General features: G+C 38.0%; 1 protein-coding gene across 11 annotated transcripts in view; it reads right to left on the bottom strand.

Moving 5' to 3' along the window:
* CEP170 (centrosomal protein 170) overlaps window positions 1–21035 on the bottom strand; it is a 145415-nt gene that overhangs the window by 21479 nt on the left and 102901 nt on the right. For 5 of the 11 annotated variants that reach the window (XR_006102065.1, XM_042450514.1, XM_042450503.1 and 2 more), the window contains 5 exons: window positions 12683–12809; window positions 10165–12000; window positions 7267–7317; window positions 5358–5583; window positions 809–986 (listed from right to left, as the gene is read on the bottom strand). Coding sequence is in view for 10 of the 11 variants with exons in the window: in XM_042450514.1 (XP_042306448.1) it covers window positions 809–986; window positions 5358–5583; window positions 7267–7317; window positions 10165–12000; window positions 12683–12809 (2418 nt within the window). In the remaining variant the exon portion in view is untranslated. The remainder of the gene's footprint in view (window positions 1–808; window positions 987–5357; window positions 5584–7266; window positions 7318–10164; window positions 12001–12682; window positions 12810–21035) is intronic. The other 6 variants (XM_042450523.1, XM_042450552.1, XM_042450562.1 and 3 more) reach the window with 6 other exon arrangements.

Raw genomic sequence — 21035 nt, 5'->3', positions numbered from 1 at the left:
TATATATATATATATATATATATATATATATATATATATATATATATATATATATATATATCCACCCTATTATTCAAATTACTAAACACCCCAGTATCTTTTTAATAGTATGGTACTTCAAATTTCCTCTGCAAAAGTGTGCTTCACTATTGGCCTGCTCCTAAGCTAGTTTTTCCAAGGAAACTGCCAACCCTGAAAACAAATCAAATAGTTAAAACGACAAACACCAATATAAGGAATTGATTTTATGCATTTTTAAGTACACTTACTGGAGTTTGCAATAGTGACTTGAGCATGCAAGGTTGCATACAGAAACAAAGAATATCAGAAAAGGCAAAACAAACTACAGTATGAAGTTGTTAATTTAGATTCATTGTTTAATATTTTAGAGAAGGGAAGCTAACATAGAATCAGTGAGTAAATTATTTCAAACAAAAGATTAATAATGCCCAGGAGCATCTAAGACCACTAAAATTCAATAAAATTTATCTCACAGATAATATCTATGTATAAACATGTTTGTAATTATTTCTTCTTCACTGAGAAGCACTTAAATACTACTCACTTGCATCTGAGGCTATGATAAAAACAAGCATAAGAACTTACGTTCAATTTTTTTTTTAAATGACAATGTGTTCATATTATGACCGTTCTTGTCTTCATTAATTGCAGGAATGAATGGTCAACAATAAATAACCTAACCTTAAAATTAAAAGAACAGAATGCTGAAATTCATGCATGTAAGAGTTGGAGTATTTAAAAACAATGACAAAAGGACAAAGCAAAAGAAATAAAGAAAAAGAAGAACCTTATGCATTTCTCCATGAAGATCTCCTACCTCTTCTCTAGTGTCTATGGCAGAGCCAGGGGTGGTGGCAGCAGTGCTTACTGTGGTACTAGGAGCAGTGCCTGATGAAGTCACTGAATCTATCTCGCCTGCTACATCATTGATTTCCCGTGCGATGAGAGCGAGGTCTTGACTGATCCTGTTAATGATTAATATAACATTATAGCCTAGGTGTAACTTATCTCAACCAATCAACTTCAAAGCTCAAATTGTGTCTCGTTACAATCAGGAACATGTTGAAGTTTACAGGATTTCTTCTCATACAACAGCAGACATTATAGTAAAATAATTTCTTGTACCTCTAGTAGATACAACAGTATCAGTAAACAATGCTCTCTCATTTTTCTGCTATAAATGTGTAAATATATCTCCTTGCTTTTAATAGCTGAAATCCATGGTTGTGCCTCTTAACACAAGAAGATGTCTTATTTAGTTCAATCACAGAATGTGAGTGTTTATCTCACAGATAATCATTAAGTAGGGATTTAATTGCTGAAGAATTAAGTCAGCTATTTTGACTTTGCCTGTAAAGAACAGGTAAAATCCAAAATAGGTTGAGTATCTCTTATTCAAAATGCTTGGGACCAGAAGTATTTTGGATTTTTTTTTTATTTTGGAATAATTGTACTTACATACATGTACATAATGAGATATCATGTAGATGGGATCCAAGTATAAACACAACATTCATTTATGTTTCATATAAACCATATACAGATAGCCTGATGGTAATTTTATACAATATTTTAAAATAATTTTGCGTATAAATGAAATTTGTGGACACTCAACCAAAGGTGTCACTATCTCATCCACCCATGAAAAATGTTTTGATTTTTGGAATATTTCAGATTTCAGAGTTCTGGTTAAGGGATACTCAACCTGTATTGTGCAAACAGATTTCTCCTCATGCAATATAACTTTCCTCTCCTCTCCCCAAAGCCTTCTTCCATCTGCTCTTTGGTGCAGATTTTGAAGAAATGTGGGGAGCTGCAAGAAGGAGAGGGAAATACACATTTTCAAATTTAATGCTGAAATATGTTCTATCAACATGAAGGGCTAGCAGCATATAAACCATGGAATGTACGCTTATGAATATATACCAGCATGATCCTTCCTTACTACTGCTGTACTTCAATGACTCCATAGGTTCCTCTGCTTCCAATGCCTACAATACATTTGCTCACCCCCACACTTGGTCTCTCTTTCTATTCCTCAATCTCTTTCTATCTGTGTCTCTCTCTATATATATATTAGGGACAGTGCCAAGTGGGAATGGCACCATGATCTTCCTCTTCCCATCTTTCACAGAAATCCTGACTAGAGGCTTAAAACAGATTCAGCTATCAAACCAGCAAGGAGAGGAAACCAAAACGTCTTTTTACAGTCAGGATTTTTGTGAAAGTTTGGGGGGGGAGGTTATGTTGTGGATGTCTGACAGCTGATGATCTAGTTTGTGTTTTCCTTTCAATTCCCTCCTAAGCCCCAGTCTGTCACAGAAATCCTGACAAAAGACTGTGAAAAGACATTTTTCTCCCCATCCCCAAGTTGGTTTCACAGCTAGAACATCTTTTCACAGTCTCTCCTCATGATTGGGGCTTGGAGGAAGCTGTGGCAAAAACAGAAACCAAATCATTAGCTGCCAAAATCCACAGATTTCTCTCTGCAACTTTCTTTTGGAACTCTCCCCCTCTCCTTCACAGAAATCCTGGCCAAAGACTGCAGCTCCTAAATGATAGTTGTAACTTTCTGACAATTTCCAACCTCCCCCCCGCCCAGCTGAGTTGACAGCTGTAGCATGTTTTTACAGCTAATGATTTCTGCACACCTTTGGGGACAGGAGGGAAAGAAGTGTTAAAACTGTACCCAGTACATGGCAACTGGAAAAGCTGGGCACTTTTCAATGAAAGCTATGCAGCTTTGGGCTGGGAAGGGGCAGCAGAGTCCCAGCAAAGCTGTCAGAACTTTATTGGCTTCCTCCCACCCCATACACATTCCTTGAGGGATTGTGAGCTCTGATTTAGATCCCATTTTGGAAACTGGTGAATTCTCATCCCAACGCTAGTGCATAGTTTTAAAAGAAGACTGCTTTGAAACCCATGCAGGCCTAATTTTAACATTTTAGTGAATATGGCTTTAACCACAGATTTGCTCTCTTTTTCCTTCCTACAAACACCAAAACCCTTCCCCCCCAAGGCTGTGAGGTTATCAGGAATCATGTCAGCTCTTGCATGATAGGGAAAGCAGATATTAGCAACCTATGTATAATCAGATATAACTTCTGGTTATGAAAGAAGCCAGATGGATTCAAATATTATATTTCAACAGGAGTGCTTATTACAACATTTTTCTTTATGGGTATACAGTAGTGTTCAGTGTTCTTTTCTGTTCTGTAACAGAGAACAGAATATCAGTACTTCCATTTAAACCATTATTTGTCATGCAGTAGCCTAGGGTGCTGATCCACCAGGGCTCCCTAAAAGTGTTTTTTAAACAGGTAAATAAATATTCTTGCACCTGATATATTCCACTTCTTAAAATTTTTTTAATAGTAGAGCAGATTCCTATTCTCATACTGCAGACACTGAATACATTTATCATCAACATTTCTCAAACTATGTCATATCAGTACTGTGTAGTGGTTAAAACCACATATCATCTGATCCACAATGCTTCTCTTGGTGACAGCAGCTGTACACACTTGAAGCTGGTGGCTTATAGAGAGGAAACCCAGAACAGAAACTGCAGAGAGATCAGCAAGAGCCAAGAAACTTGGCCAGACCACAGAGCCATGACCATATTACCATGGCTGCATTTCAACCCATTAGACTCTTGTGCCATGTGAGACCAATGACAATGTTAGAGAGAGGGGGAAGTACTGCAGACACTGGTAGAGAGAAAAGAAGGTGGCAGAAAAACTGGGAAAGGATGCCACTGCTTAGTTCTTACCGTTTACAATAAAACAAGGGCCAGGTTTTTTTTGAGGGGGGATTATAGTTTGGCAGCCTAGGCTCAAACCAGCACTTAGGCCTGAAGCATGCTGGATGCTCTTTGAACAGGCTTGATCCCTCAGTCTAAATTACCTCAGGCTATTCTGAAGGTAAAAATTGGGGATGCACTTTGCATCAAGCTCCTTAAAACAAAGAGCTGTAAATATAAATAGTAAGGACAAATGAATCACTACAAATTTCAGCTAAGCATTCTGAACAACATAAAGTTAAATGGAATAGTATGACTGGAATCCTTTAAACAGAAAATGTTGGTTTGTTTTCACACAACATTACCACATTTTTTTGTTAATATTCGCAAAAGTTTTTATTACATATGAATGTACATAAGAATGTACCTGCCCTCATTTGAGAATTAAATGAATTAGGAACATAAAAATAAACACACAACAATTGCAATCCCTATTTCACATTGATTATTATGCAAGCCCATTTGTTTTTACGTGTAACTCTTTTCCAAGTGGAGTGGATGCAGGAGTGGGCTTCTGGCCAGTGCATTTCCTCTTGCATCTCTCTCTCAGCAGCATACAAATAGGAAGAATTTCCCAACTGTTATTAATCCAGTGAGGAAAAGTAAAATCCTCCTTGTGATCTTATTTCATGTAGAAGTGAGAGAAGAAAAACGCAGTATGAAACTATGTATTTTGCCTGCAGTATTCTGTGACTTAGTTGCAATTGGCGATAGTGATCACAGTAAAAAAAGAAGCTCCAGAGCTGTATTCTGTTGCATGCAACCTCCATTCAATAAGTACAATTATGAGGAGTTCTTAACTGCTTCAACATGAACACACTCAATAGAAAAAGCTATTTTTACGGACAATAATGCCAACTTTTCTGCTGCTAATGAATTCTCTATTTAACCCAATCCTAACTCTGATGTCTCCTTTTACAATTGCCCCACATTTCTTATCTGGAATGGAAACTCTGTAGTCAGTGAATTTAGTATTTTGTCTAAAACAACAAATTCACTTGTTTCAAATAAACCATAATCAAGATTAAGCACAGTTTGACAGGTTTGGGGAATACAAGAGGCCACTATTAAATTAAATTTCTAAATTCTTGTACATAGCAGTATTAGAAGTATGAGACAAGTGTGGCAGCCTGAAGCTGTGGTGGTTTATTGTCACCGTAGCTCCAGGTTCAATCTCTGATTGTCAGGTAGGAAAGGAAAAGTTCCTATCTGAAATTCTGCAATACGCTCTGGCAGTCATTGTCAACAATACAGTCAGGACGTCCAATGGTCTGATTCAGTATACTGCAGCATCCTGTTTTCCTATGACATTTGAACAGAGTCAGGCTGTAAAAGGAAAAGTACTGTCATATATTTCCCACCTAGTAAAGAAACTCAGTAATGCTTTTGTGGCAGATCTATGAATAGAATTTATTATTCAGAAGGAAACGCATGAGCTGGAAATCCACTCCTAAACACATGTTGGGGCTGTTCACTGACTTAACCAATAAGGTATTTGTTATTTATTATAAGTAGCCATTCCTTTAAAGCAAACCTTGCTATTTCTTCTCGATGTGCAGTCCAATCCCGAATATAGTCTTCTTGTTCCTTTATCCTATGCTTGAAGATATTGCTAGTTTGTGTTGGGGTTCCAGTGCTCTGCAGTCGCGTAGCTGGAGAAGTACGTAGACGGGCATGTTTAGGAGAATTACGGTTTGATCCAAATTCATCTTCTGAGGTGGAAGCATAATCAGTAGGAAAGCGCCTCCATCTTGAATTTACTAAATTAGTTTAATTATTAAAAAAGAAATATTATTGAATCTATTGAAAGAAATAGTTATTAGTTTAGAAACATCATCATAGTTGCGTAATTCCAAACCCAACATACCACATAAAAAGTGTTTTCTGACTATAGCTTTGAAAAGAAAGCCATTATAAATATGTTAAAATAATAGTTGCTAGTTTACAAAATGTGAAAAGGGACCCTTTGTACAATGATGAGTTAAGAAGGTAGGAACGCTACCAGTCTCCTAAAGAAATCATGATATATATCAGAGCCCAAGTCATTGTCCTTCATACAGTGAACCTGTACTTTTTCTGCAAATTTTTCCCATTGTCAAAAGAGCTTAAATCTACATTAGAGAAGTTTGAAGTTCAGTTTGGAAACTAACATAACATTCACTAATCAGTATAAGAGCAGATTGGATTTGTAATCACTTGGGGAAGAACAGTAGAAGTCAATTCAGTATGCAAAATGCTTATTTTGAGTCAGAAATAGAGGGTTGCAGGAATGTGTTTTACTTTTCTGGGACATTTCAAATGTCATCCTGACTACTGAGAACATGAGCCCTTGGAAATCAGTTTGGGAGAAATGAAGATTCAGATGACAGCCATAACTGGCAAGTGTAATTCTGAATGTCAGTTATCTTGGACTATGATTAGTATTTGATGTACAGACAAAACAATATGAGATACCATTTATGCAGTCAACATTTGTAGCAAGGGCTTTTTAAAATTAGACTGCAGATGTGAACATCCAATCTATATCATGGCTTTAGGCCTTCATCTCTCCTGCAGTCTCAATTTGGGGTGTGGGCTTTCACACCTGCATTGGGAAAACAACAAACCTTCTCATTGGAGCCAAAGCGTCCAAATCTAGATCAGAATCTCAGCAGGGGCCAACATTTAAAGCACTTCTATTCCTTATGCCAGAGTATTAGTCCATAAATCTAACCCACTCATCCAAACAACAAATTGTACAATTAGAATTAGTTTGGGCATTTTCAAACAATAGTAAAAGAATGTAGTATTGAAAACATACATGTCCTTTCTGCAGAGGATGATTTTGTACACTAATGATACTTAGAATATTTATAAATGTTTCTGTTCATATTTTGTTAACAATTTAAACTATGGAAAACTGTATATAATTATTGCATAAGAAACATCATAAGAAATTATTTCTTGGGCAGCTTATGAACTTAGAATATAACTTTATTGCAGTTAAGACAGTCAAGGACTGAAAAACACATTTCACAATCAAATTTTCTTTGAATTCATATGCAGATTCCAATAAGCCTGGTTATAATTGGAAATTTTTAAGGTTTTGGTTTTTTCCCCCTCTTAGTTAAAAGCATATTTAATAGTTTAATAAGCAGAAAAAGCTTTTTTTTCCCCTAAAAGCATGCAAAACCAGAATCACTGAGGGCTAAAGTAGTACCATGATTTGGGTTCAACTGCTTGCACTTTAATTTAATGTCCAGGTTCCCACCACTCCATTCCAGTTTAAATATTAAGAATGATAAAATTCTTTTAAAAAATTAGATTTTTATGAATTTTATGAATTTTGAACTAATCTTGAAACCCAGCATTGTACAACTTGAGTATTTAAAGTGAAAAATAAATAATAATAAATTATTTAGGAGTGAAATTTTAAATACAAAATATGATTTCTAGTACTCTACCACTGTAAGTTTCAAGAGCAGGATCTGGGTCTGGGAGAAGACGGTATGCCTCTGTGTATAAAATATTTGTTTATTGTGTTAATGAAGACATACAAATATAAAGCATTTCCTAAAAAGGTAATAATTAACTTAATTCCACCAATAAAATAAAAATGTGGAAAAAAGTCAAACATACATCCCAACTCACTGAGCTGACTGGAATTAAAATCATTTTGGAAATCCAAATACTGTATAAAGCTAAAACATACTGAACAAGGAGGCACAACCTTCATAATAAAATGTCAAAAACCTAAAACATTTATAAAACTCAAGGTATTTAAAATGCTTCAAAGCTTTACATTGTTAGGGCAGAGCTTTAAAAATACCATAATGAAACATGGTTTCTTTCAAAAAATCTTGCTTGATTTTCTTCCTTAAATTTTTTTTGGTATAGTTATTCCATCAACAATTAAGTAAACAAGTTTAGTTTGCTAATATTGACTGCAAAATGAACCATGCATCCACAAGGTTTGGTGGTACCCCACTGAATCCCACCTTATACACAAACATTGTTTTAAACTTAGGTCCAATACAGACCAGCACTTTGTCCTGGCCTGTGGGTGGACCCATGGTGCAGCATCCACATGTTGGATACCATGACTCTGCCCCATTGTGCCATGATGCCGTGTGCCCTTCTAGATGGTGGTACAACTCCAGTGCAGCGCCAAAACAGTGCAGGGCATCATCATGCTGCCACATCACGGCTAGGACACCCCTTCCAGGAACCTAAAAAGAAGCCCCTTTTGCGACTTCTTTTTGCTCCCTGCGCAGGCCACGGCATGCGGTTGCCGTGGCCCCAATCCAGGGCAAAAAGAGGCAGCATCCCCTCGCCCATCTGTACAGCCCCTTAGTTCACAGATTTTGTAGTTCACATTAATTACTTAATATTGATTCCACAAGTTCACTTCAGTTCAGATGCAGAATGGGACTGTAGCACCCTGCTGCTGATCCTAATTCCAAGGTCGCATGGCATAGCTAGGTATGCCTTGACATTCTCAACTTAGATATCAGTAACCACCACCAAGAAGAAAAATGCACAGATTTTTCTCTGCAAACCTGTATGGCGACTGTGGATGGAAGAAAGAAGCACGGGCAATAGTGCAGAACTGCAGGTCTGTTCTATGATGCCATTTCATGAAATGCATACATAAAGCAGGCTATGTGATTTGCTTAATCTCTTTTAACATTTTGAATGCATGATCAGAATATGAGAGTGGTTCCTCTACAAGTTATCCCTGACTTCAGAAAAAGGATCCCCTCCCTTTGGGAAATAGAAAATGAACACTGAGTCACTGGCTGCTGCACCCATCACTCACAATGATGAGGAAAATGACATTTCATATGATTTTGAAGTTATTCCAATGTGTTTCTGCACAAATATTTAATCATTATCAATAAATATGAAGTATCATGTGTTTAGATACATAACAGTTAACCTAATACTCTTTATTTCTTACGTAAACCAACAGTTGTAATTCAACTCAACAGATGGCCACAAACCTCTCACAATTACAGGAAACAAAAGAAAAGGCTGATTTTTGCAACTAAAAATCTAAACAGATGGCATAATAAATAAATAAATAAATAAATAATGCCAGCTGTTGGATGAAATTATAAAGTGAACATTTTCTGATGACCTTGCCAACAGTGTACTAAAGTTAGGGGCAAAAAAGCCCACTGCAACAGTTTTCAATGACTTCTAGAGCAATTTAGCAAAAAGAATGCTTAAACTGAACTAGTAACAACAAATATTTGTAACACAATGGGATATGTGCAAAGATAATTAATAGGTTTTTTGTACTGCAGCCATTTAAAGAGACTGCAGGCTCCTTTTTTCCAATCTGACCACAACTCTCATATTGGGTCAGGAGCTGCTCTAAAGGTTTCCAAAGCCATGTAGGGTTTTTTCTTATCTGCATGAATTATTGGGCATGAGAGACCATGAAAACCTAGTTCATGCACAACACATACATCACCAGCCTGAGTGTCCCACAAGATGACTGTTTAACATTATAATTCCCAGATGAAAAGAAAACCTATTTCTCTACCATGTCTTGTAACACAAGTCTACTAGGTTCTGTTTCAAATTCTTTTCATTTAATGTGAATTTGGTATGAAAATATATTCATTATTTCTAATGAACAGAAGGCATTAATACTGCTACAAAGAAAGTAACTTCAATGGGAAGAATTTCAAGGTGATTATGCAGCATCATGATTATCTACAGTTTCTAAAGCACACTGAGTAAGAACTGTTACATAAGCTCATAATCATTACACAATACTTATTAAGAATACACAATACTTATTAAGGCAGTGACATGCAAAATAGGAATGAGAATGCTCTTACCCAAAGATGCTGGTTCCTCACTAGAAGGTTCTGAACATTCTGTGCAGGTGCACAGAAAATTCAGAGATAACAGAGAACTGAAGTTCACCCAAAAAATTAACGGGTGAGCAAGAACAGGGATAAAACCATGACATACTGTATAAGCATTAGTTTGGAAAACCAATTCTAAAAAACAAAACAAACTTATGTTGTGTTTTCTTTTCAAGCTGAGAACAAAATCATAATTACCTATAGAGTATACACAGTGTGTATGTGTATATGCATGTATGTATGTATAGACACAGACATACACACACACATACACCCTCTAAATGCTTTAGTTAGAAAATTATCAATAAAGCGGTTCATTTTGCATTAAAATTAACGAGGTGACATTATATTACGTCATCATCTCGCTATATGATGAATGTTACCAAAAAAACGCTCTGCTTAAGTTTTTGTTATCAACGAAAATAGTATAGAAAGACCTAATTAATGAACTAAGAGATAATGTCAAAAAACCTGCCATACCTGAGGAAGCATTATGGGCTGATGACAAAGATTTGGATTTGGAATCGGACAACCGAGAAATGCTGTTCGCTCTAATTCTAGGAGAAACTTTAGTACTATCTCCTGGAGGTGTTAGCCTAATGCCACTTCTAATTACAGCATCTGGTGTTCGAGATGAAGCAGTGCTTCTAGTTATTGTTGCTTCAGAGTCACTTCGTGCAGATAAAGAACCAAGTCTATTTCTACGTGGCTGAGCAAGCAAGTCAATTCTTGAAATATTTCTCCTTCCTGATGGAGGCTTGGATGTAGAACTTGTAGTAGATACCTCAGAAGCTACTGATGCTTTGTCCGCATCTGCAAGTTCACTATCTGAAACTTCTCCAAGTCGTGCTCTACGTAACAGAGAAGTCCTTGTGGGACGAGGCCTTGGAAGAGTAGTTGATTTACTGGATGGAACAGTTGATGCTGGGGAAGACTTTAACTTTGCTGATTTGATACCTTCTGTTTTGGAATGCAAGTGTTCATCTGCTGAGGTAAAAGGTGTCCTTCCATGTGACTTGCCAGAGCATGTTTCCTGGTCAGAAGATAAAATATCAGAAATGGCAGAATGGGGTACACTGGACGTTTGGTCATCATCTGTTAAATCTACTGAAGGTTGTCTTATTTTTCCACTGCTCTGTACAATCTTACGTGCGTCCCCTCTTGAACCGGTTTCTGAAGAACGGCTTTTCGTTTTCTTTTCAATTTTGTCTCTAGCACTTGTAGAAGATGATTTTAAAACATCCTTTGAAGGAGAACCAGTGGAACACCTATCTTTGTAGAGCGTGGTAAAGCTTTTGCGTTTCTGAGTTTGTTTTCTTTCACTGTCTCCAGTGACTAAACTAATTGTACTAGCAGTATCCACATCTGATTCAGGTGAGATGGAATTATCTCTATTATAACTGGGAGTTTCGGGTCCTTCATCTGTTTTGTTTTCTTCACGTAGCTTAGCTTCAAGAAAAGCCATTACAGCTTCAGTATCTTTTAATATAAGTGTTGTATCTAGACTGGAATCTGTTTCAACTGAATCACTTTTCTCACTTCTGTTGGTAGACATTAAAGATAACGATGCTGGAGCAGCTCCTGTTTGTTTATTAATATGAGGGATTAATTCTATGGGTATATTTGTGCTTGGTTTATCTATAGTAAAACTGCCTTGTCTCACTAATGGCTTTGATCCTTCTTTCTTTTCACCACTAAATCCTTTAGTAACTTGACATTTTGTTGTTTCCTCTGGTTTTCTTCTTTTCCCTTCACTTTGTACAGTCTTAGTTTCTGTTTTGCCAGCATTCCGTGCAGATGACTTTTCTTTATTATTTATTTTATGGGAAACAGAAGACTCCTCCTTTCCTCTTTCAACTTGATTTGTAGTTTTTGCAGAAGACAATTTAGTGGAGACCCAATGTGTTGCCTCATTTTGTTCCTGCTGCTGAATTTTAGCTAAAGCTTGTTTCACAACTGATGTTTCCTTGCCATTTTCACCAGAAGGGAAGCAATTGTTAGATGGAAAAAATGTCTTGTCTGCTTTAGGAGAAAGACCATTCATTGCTACGCTTGCTTTAGTCAGGCTTTTATCAATAGTCTGTCCTATTTCTTTTTGAGTATGTGTTGGAGTTTCCTTCTCCTGAAGTTCAGTGTCTTGTTTTTCACCTATCTCTGATCTTTGATGAGTTGTAACTTTTGTTCTTTGACCTTCTATGACATTTTCCTCCTTTGGCAGTTGTGGAAGTGTCCGCCTCTTTCGATCTCCTTGGCTGGTTAAAGAGGCAGCAGAACCTGTACTTCGAACTGATAGGCCAGATTCACTGATGTCAGTGTCTAAAAATCATACAAAATAGGAAGACCAAACACCCATTTAGCAATATCACTGAAATTCTGTCACAGATTATTTCAACACCAAACTAATTAATTATAAAGCTTATTTTCCCATTTTCTTTTTTCTGCCTAGATCTTTTTGCTGCCTAAAACTTACTAAAACTAATTCATTTGCAAAAAATGTAATAAAAGAAGAGCATTGATTTAATCCCACCTAAATCAGGTTCATTTAGGGTCCAAAACAAACTGCAGAAATAATCCAGTTTGAGACTGCTTTAACTGCCCTGGCTCAGTCCTAGCAAATTCTGGGAACTGTAATGTTTGTGAGACATTTAGGCTTCTCAGTCAGAGTGTTCTGGTGTCACAATAACCTACAATTCCCAGAATTCCCTAGCACTGAGCCAAGGTAGTTAAAGCGGTCTCAAACTGGATTATTTCTGCAGTATGTTTTAGACCTAGATTACACTGAAAATGAATGGGACATACATTCACAGTAACTAGATTTTCAACATGATTTCAATGGGACTTACATGAAACTAACTTAATTTAGGTAACACTACTCATGTAGAGACCTCTAATAGCAATTATTTTACTAGTTACTTAAGAAGGTCAACAACTAAACAAAACACAAATCACAGAAATCCATTCCCTGATGTTATAACAGAAGCAATAATCAGAAAAGTACCATGTTCTAGATGAGCAGGAGCAAATGTCTCCATTCGTACTTCACTTTCTTCATGTTTTGTATGATTAGCAGCCAAACTAGCCCACTGTGACACCCAGCGTTTGCTTCCTGATGCACCAGTGCTTTCCTAATAAGAAAGTTAAAGAATAAAAATTACACTTATATTGGTAATTATGGATTTTTACAATATAATTCAGTGCTCCACCTTGAACTGAATCCTATCCAAAGCCTCCACCATGGTTCAAGAATATGACATGAACAATACATAAAAATTAAAAACCTGTTATAATAAACATCTTACATTGGCTTAAAACACAGCAGAGAATGAGTCTGGTTGTTCTAAGGCATCAAAATGGCATCACACACAGGCAAAGAGCTAATGGGTTGAATTCCAGCCTGGCTCAATCAGGTATTGATTGACAACAATCCAAAAAATACAGTTGGAAGCAAAGGGAGCACAAGGTGGTTAGGAAAGGAAATTGACAAGAGTAAGAATGGCCACAACCAAGCGCACTTGGCCCTAAATGGTCTGCTTGAACAACAAGCACGGACTCTAATTCAGCCAGATGCCTGAAATTTCCAAGGAGCTGGCAACATTGTAGCTAGAACTGTCAACTGCACTGCCAAATCCCTTCATTATTTCACCCAGTGGTGGCTATGCAAGTGCAAACAGGGTGCCTGCTAAGTGGCACCCTGGCATGTGCGGAATAGGTATACATTACAAGATATTAAAGCTATATTATATATATATTAAAAAATATAAAGTTCTACAGCATTTTGTTTCCTACATCAGTCTTTCTCAACCTGTCTTCCAGAAATTTTCAACTCAAATGATCAGAGATGCATAATAAATGGTTAGGTTCAAAACATCTGGAAGGCAACAGGTACAGAAGAGTGGCCTAAACAATAATATAATCTGTGTGGTTGTCCTGATTATGTCTCCCTCGAATTATGAAAGAATCTAAGCATATGACTATGTTTCAACACAGCTTTAATACAATGTTTTTAAAGCACTTACAGTTTCAGCTTTACAGTTTCAGTAAGAAAATTTAGCAGTTGGTATCCACCTGTTTTGTGCAAGATAATCCAATGTAACTGTGTAGAGCACTGCAGCCACCTACGCTGTTTGTACTATATTGATTTAAATATGAAAGATTCACCAGCAAAGACTAGAGAACCCAGCACCTGCTGTAGAGTGGTACCAATATTTGCCATTTTGTTATCAAAGATGTGTGAGTTCACTTTTCCTTCCATTCTATCATGGGTTATAGAATATTACTGACTTTCTCAAAGGAACTTGCTATGCCATTTGAACCAGTACTATATGGTCTGAACCATCCCTTCAGACTGTGATTTGGAAAATTATGAAGGAAACATCTGAATGCAATCACCATGTGTATAGAGAGGATTAAGCTTCAATTACTTCTTTAGAAATAATTATTGAAATGGTCTTGATACTAATACACTACAATTACTATTAGTAGTAATGTCACAAAATTGAGAACCCACACATTATCTTTAAAAAATTATCAAACATTTCCAGCTATGCTATCAATACAGAATGCTGTTTACACCAGCAGTTATCCATAAGAAAAATGCTCACTCAAGGATCCCAAAGAATAATCCAATTGGAATGTGAATGACATTCAAATGCATCTTCCAAATCTTAAATAAAACCCAAATATGCTGTAAAACCTACTCAATTATTTAATGCAAAAAAGTAAAGTATTAGAAACAGACATTATCAAAGTAAAAGAACATAGGAAAAAAACACCCTACATGTGTTACCTTTCTGGCAAAGGAAAACTGGCAGAATCTTCTCTTAGGCTTATACAAAAGGGAAAAGGAAAGGAGTTCCTGCCAAACCTTCTGGAAGAATCTGAAACTGAGCTCTCTGCAGGTGCAGAACTAATATGTATGAATCAAAAAGACTACAACAACCTAATACTTTTCTTATCCTATGATTCTCAACATTCCTACATTGTGTAGAAAACACATTTGACAGTGTCTAGGACATGAAGCCTATTACTATGTATGCTAGAGTCCACTTCTACTATTCTCCCCTAACCTTGTAAAATATGATATGGATGGAGGACACTGGGAGAAGTTAGAGTACTTTTATGAAGACAAACAAGATTACTTTTGAGTTGGGCCAAAACAGTCTTATAAGTACTTGGAGAGGTGTCACACTGAGGATGGAGCAAGCTTATTTTCTGTTGCTTCAGAGACTAGAACACAGAACAATGTATGCAAGCTGTGGGAACAGATTCCACCTCAACATTAGGAGGAACTTTCTGACAGTAAGAGCTGTTTGACAGTGGAACACACTCCTTCAGAGTGTGGTGGGGTCTCCTTCCTTGGAGGTCTTTAAACAGAGGCTGGATGACCATCTGTAGGGATGCTTGATTGTGATTTCCTGCATGGTGGGGGTTGGATTGGATGGCCCTTGTAGTCTCTTCTAAATCTACAATTCTATGATGCACAGATCTCTATTTCCAGAGTTCACTTGATCCTTAAACTCAAGTCATTTGAATTTGTTATGTGCCTATAATTAGTGATCTGGCCCTCAAAGGAATGTCAAGTTATATCGAATTAACTCTCCCCTGTGATCACATTTGATCATTGCCCCTCCTACTGCTCTGGTTTTCTCAGGTAAGTCCCGAACCCTTTGCATAAAGAAACAAGGCTCACTAATTAGGATTACATACTGTTAACACTCTGCTTAGTATGCATGCTCCATTTCTATACTGTACTTTATGTATAGTCAGGCAACAGGAACTCTAACAACACTATCATAACAGGAGCAGAATGGAACATGGTAACCTAGAAGTAAACCATGCAGACTTCTACACTTCAGTGTGGGACTCCAAATACTCTGTATCTTCTATCCATGTCTCCCAAACTATTCAAAGCAAATACTCATGGGCACAAAGATTCTTGCACTCTTTCCTGAAGTATATGTGAATGTATTCCATAGAAACAACTCTTTGTACTATACTAATAGTGGCAGTGTGTCTGTAAAGAGGATGTAAAGTATGTATACAGATTAGAGAAAGTATGTATACAGATTACAGAAAGGGAGGAATGCTGATCACAAATCCTGAAATGTAGGCAAAATATTGCAAGTGAACACATCCTTTTTTTTTTTACTAGCACATTCCTCTGTTTACCGATATAGCTCACCATTTCCTAACAAAATGAAAGCCAACACACATAGAGACGGATGTAATCACCTCACACCTGGTTACCACCTGCTTTTTTTCTGCATGAAAAATAGTTGCTAGTGGACCTCCTTCCAAATAAGTAAGATTTGCCTAATTCAAGATACCTTTATATTCCCCACTGCCCCATTAAACAGTCCTCTGATCAGTTAGTGTTAGCCCATACGGCCCACTTGCCCAACCATGGGCTTGCCATCTCTGGATTTAAGCATCAAATAACTAGTTGCAAGTATGACATTATTTGTAAATAGTGACTCCTAACATCTAACGTTTAGGCATCACTTAACAACTGTGCCCTAGCCAGCCTGTTTTTCAAAGGTGTAAGAGTTGGGTTTTGCCACAAATCCAGGAGGGGATATTGTTTAGCTTGAAGAAGAAAAGATGGAGAGTTGATAACAGAGCCATTTTTAAACATCAGAAGGGATGCCATGTAGAACAGTGCTTCCTCAAGCCATTCAATGAATTGTATGGCAGGTTTCCCCTCAGTGTGCTAGGGACTCTTACCATACTTGTGGCCACTGGTTTCAACTGTTTTGGTTGGAAACTTGTGGCAACCCAGCAGCCCATGGCTCATAGGCTACAGGAAGGAAGCCATAGGGAGGAAGAACATGGCAAATGAGAGTATGACTCTCCATAAGAATTCCGCCCTCCAAGATGAAACTTTTTTTCTAGTTCCCCCAAATTCTAGCATTTCAGCTGAGCATTGGGAAATACAGTTTTGGCATCCAAAGTAAAGAGGCAAGCCAAGTAAATAAAATATCATAGTTGAGAATCATGTAGTGTAGTGTTTTAGGTGCTGGACTACCTGTCAAATAGATATTTTGCGATGGTTAGAGGAGGTCAGGTTTCTGCCCCTGTCTCATTAGCTGTTGGTGTCCCTCAGGGTTCTGTCTTGGGTCCTTTACTGTTCTCCCTTTACACCCTGTCCCTGGGAAATCTTATTAGCTCCTACGGCTTTCAATATCACCTGTACACTGATGACACCCAGCTGTACTTCTCTATCTGAGATTTCGCCAAGTGCTGAGCAGCGATTATCATCATGTCTTGCTGCTGTCTCTGAGTGGATGATTCACCAGCGCCTGAAGCTCAACATGGCCAAAACTGAGCTACTTCGTCTTCCCATCCAAGCCATCTTTGCAATGTTCTTTGTCAATTACTGTGAATGACATTTCTATTCAATCTGTCAATGAGGCCCATAGTCTTGGCTTCCTATTTGAGTCTTCATTATCATTCATTCCACAGATCCAGGCTACAGCCAGGTCATGCAGAATCTTTCTTTATAATCTCATCAGAATTCGACCATTTCTTTCTCTTTTGATGGCAAAGACTTTGGTGCATGCACTGGCGCTATCATGCCTGGATTATTGTAATGCATTGCTAGTGGGTCTTCTGATTTCCCACCTTAGCCGGCTAATCTCTGTGCAATGCTCAGTGGCCAGGATCATCTTCTTTGCCCATCGCTTTGACCATGTTATCCCTAGTTGTTATCCCTCCATTGGCTCCCCATTCCTTTCAGAATCTGACATAAAATTCTTCTCCTAACCTTTAAAGCCCTTCATGGCTTGACTCCCTCTTATTTGTCAGTGCTCATCTCTCCTTACCACCCTCCATGCACATTGAGATCTTTTGACACCGGTCTCCTGACCCAGCCAAGGGTCTCCTCCTCCCCTGCTCAAATCCGCCCCTTTTCCTATGCTGCTCCTCAGGTCTGCAATCTCCTCCCAACACAATTAAGAACTACTGCTTCCTTGGCTAATTTTAATGCTGAATTGAAGACACTCTTGTTTAGGGAGGCATTCCAGATAACTGGTTGTTAATCTGCTGCTTACTTTGTTTTTATTGTATACTAGTTAGTATTATTTTAGAGATATTTTAATCATGTATTGCTGTTGTTTTAGATTGTACGCTGCTTGGCAGGTTTTTATTCTTTTTTCCTTTTTTCCTTACCCTTACTATGTAAAGCGCTGTGCAAACTTTACAGTGCTCTATAAATAAATGTCAATAATAATAATAATAATAATAATAATAATGGGCTATGATTCTGGAAACAAGGATTCAAATCTCCACCCGTCTATGAAAACCCACTGGGTGACCTTGGTCAAATCACCGTCTCTCAGCCTCAGAGGAAAGCAATGGCAAACCCTCTGAACAAATCTTGCCAAGAAAACTCTATGATAGGGTCACCTTAGGGTTGTTGTAAATCAGAAGTGACTTGAAGGCACACAACCACCACCAATATAAGAGTTCTATGTGCAAATGGTTTCAATGTCTCACTCTCTGCAGTGCCAGATATCTGGGGACTGAAAGGAAAATTCACGTGATGTGGGGTATTAATTTCATTGGAAGATGCAACACCCTCAGTTCTCTCACACAACCATTGTTCCCCACCTCCAGAAGCAATGTCATTGCTGTTGTTGTATTTGTTTTTTTATTTGTATCCTACCTCAAGATAGTTTTCAAATGTTAAAACAAATGTAGCTGCAGGTTCACAACCTACAGAGGCTGAAAGTGTAATTGAACAATCAATAAAATTGAAACTAGTTTAGAACCTAATTGTTAAAAAAGAAAACAAGCAATAAACATTATAGCACACTGCACTTTAAAATAATCCGTAGGGCCTCCTGTTTAACATTTTTAAATGACCTGTTTTTCAAAACTTGGAGTCGAGAGTTCTGGATACTTGCAGTTTTTGGAGACCTTGGAGGGGGGGGGGGGGGGGGGGAGGCAAGAGGATGGCAATCACCAAGAGGGCGCTACCTGGAGATGTTGAGAACTGAATGTGGGACCTTTGCCATGTGGATAATCCACTTTCACACAGATGTAATAATAATAGGATTGCTCTACCTAAAGGTACCAGATCCCATCTGATCTTTGAAGTTAGGCAGGGTCAGCAGTGGTTAGTACAGTCAGAACTTGGTATATGTGGGGGATCCGTTCTGGACCGAACCTTGTGGAGACAAAAAATTGCGGGACCTCAAGTACCGTTGCCCCTAAAGGTGGTGTGATATACATGTGGCTGCCAGTGTGGCTGCATGCACAACCCACCGCTGGAGACAACAGAGCTTGCTGTTTTGTGGATGCGTAAATCTGGGGAAGGCAAGCCGGTGGATAAAGAAGCCCCACTGTATTTAGACGAGAGACTGGCAATGAATACCAGGTACTGTAGGCTATATTTCAGAAACTACTTCTGAGTATTCCTTGCCTAAGAAAACCCTATGAAATTCATGGGTTCACCATAAACTGACAAGCAACATGAAGGCATATACACACAAATTACCCACAGTGTTGTGTTTGCAAGACCTGAGCAGGGCTGTTAATATGAGAGTCAACTAAAGCCAAGATGTAACAAAAAATAACAACAAGATGTAACAAAAAATAACAACAAGGAAGACAGATTTGAAAACATAGTACCATTAGCTTGAGTCAGTTTTGTCGCACATTAAAGGAAGAAGGTAAGGAAAGATAGGTGCAGTCTTTTAAAATTCGGATGTGAATCAGTTTTGACTACCCAACTGTCAGAATAGCTCAGCTAGTAGTGATCATAATGCCAGTGTTAGATTTCAGTATGGAATACACATTCTGGGAACAAAATACTGATTCAGTATCTGGGTGATTTAACATATCTATTTTTAACAATATAGTGTATATGTGCATTGGGGGCTACTCAGGCCCTGTACAGAGGGGCAGGAATCGTTGCCCCTGGATCGTTGCTGCGGCAACCGCATGGACGTGGCAATGATCCACTCCAAAAAGGAGCTGTGAAATGCAGCTCCTTTCTATGCTGCTGCTAAGGCACCATTAGTGCCCTGGAGCAGCGTGGTGACATCTCTTGTCCGTTTGGAAGAAGCACACAGGCATGTCTTTGGCACGCATGTTGTGTGAATGCGCACATGCAAAACTGGCGCCCAGAGAGCATGGAGCATGCAGACACTCTGCTCTCCCAAACCCTAATTTCAGCCCCAGGACGGCGCTTTTTGCCTGTCTGTATTGGGCCTTTGTTATCTGGTTTCTGTAATTTCAATTTAAGTACACTGACAAGTGCCTCATTTTTTTCATGGACACAATTTCATTTAAAGATTGTCAGCAATGAACACAGCTGATGAGGATTGAAACAAGGGAAACAATTACTCATAGGGATGTGTGTGTGTGTGTGTGTGTGTGTGTGTGTAGGCCTGGATTTGACTGTATAATCAGAGATAGAGGATACTAATAAAAACAAAATTAGGGAGGGGTTTCAGTGGTGTTAAGAAAACAGAACTGTGGGACAGATTATATTTCTCTCAATATTTGAACTAGCTGAAATAGCTTTTTTAATTACAGCATCATGAAAATCTCTACTATATGAGATGTGAGATGTAAGGTTACAGAGAAAAACAGAGAGCATGTGCTATAAGGATGAATTAAGCTTGGAAAGATTTACTATATAATTATTACATATAGTATTAGTGGATATTACTTTACACAATATACTTTAGAGCAGCTCCAGATTTATCAAGACTGCAAAACATGTGTCTGAAGTACTTTTTCCAATCAAATAAATAACCAAATAAATATCAGCTCACACATTTATTATATATCTCCTCTACAGAATGCAAAGATATAGACATGCTCCTCTAAAGAATGTAGAATTTCCTTTTTGCAGTGAACACAGGAACATCAAAATCATTTTTACATCCCCTCAGGCTATCATTAGGGTCTTCATTGAGCAGCAGAGGCCCTACAGCAGAGGTAGGCAACGTGTGGCCCGCGGGCCGGATGCGGCCCAGCGAGGCCTTGGGACCGGCCCTAGCCCGGTCCTGCAGTCGATTGCCACCGGGGCCTTTGGGGGGCAATTGTCTATAGAAGCCTCAGAAAGATGTATTTATATTAACATTTTTTAAAAAATCAGCAAATTTTTTCGCGTGTCTTCCATTTTTTTTTTAAAAAGTGTCTTCCATTTGAAAATTTTGTCCTACATTTGTCCTGGTTTATTTATATATTTAATTTTTTTAAAAATTATATAATTAATTTTTTTTGGCTTCGGCCCCCCAGTTGTCTGAGGGGCAGCAACCCGGCCCCCGGCTCAAAAAGGTTGCCTATCCCTGCCCTACAGTGTTTGAGACAAGGTCCTGTCTATATTTGGAGAGTCCAGG

Source organism: Sceloporus undulatus, chromosome 1 (assembly GCF_019175285.1).
Source record: "Sceloporus undulatus isolate JIND9_A2432 ecotype Alabama chromosome 1, SceUnd_v1.1, whole genome shotgun sequence".
Lineage (NCBI taxonomy): Eukaryota > Metazoa > Chordata > Lepidosauria > Squamata > Phrynosomatidae > Sceloporus > Sceloporus undulatus.
The sequence above is the reverse complement of the archived record's forward strand: the minus strand, read 5'-3'. Positions and strand labels throughout refer to the sequence as shown.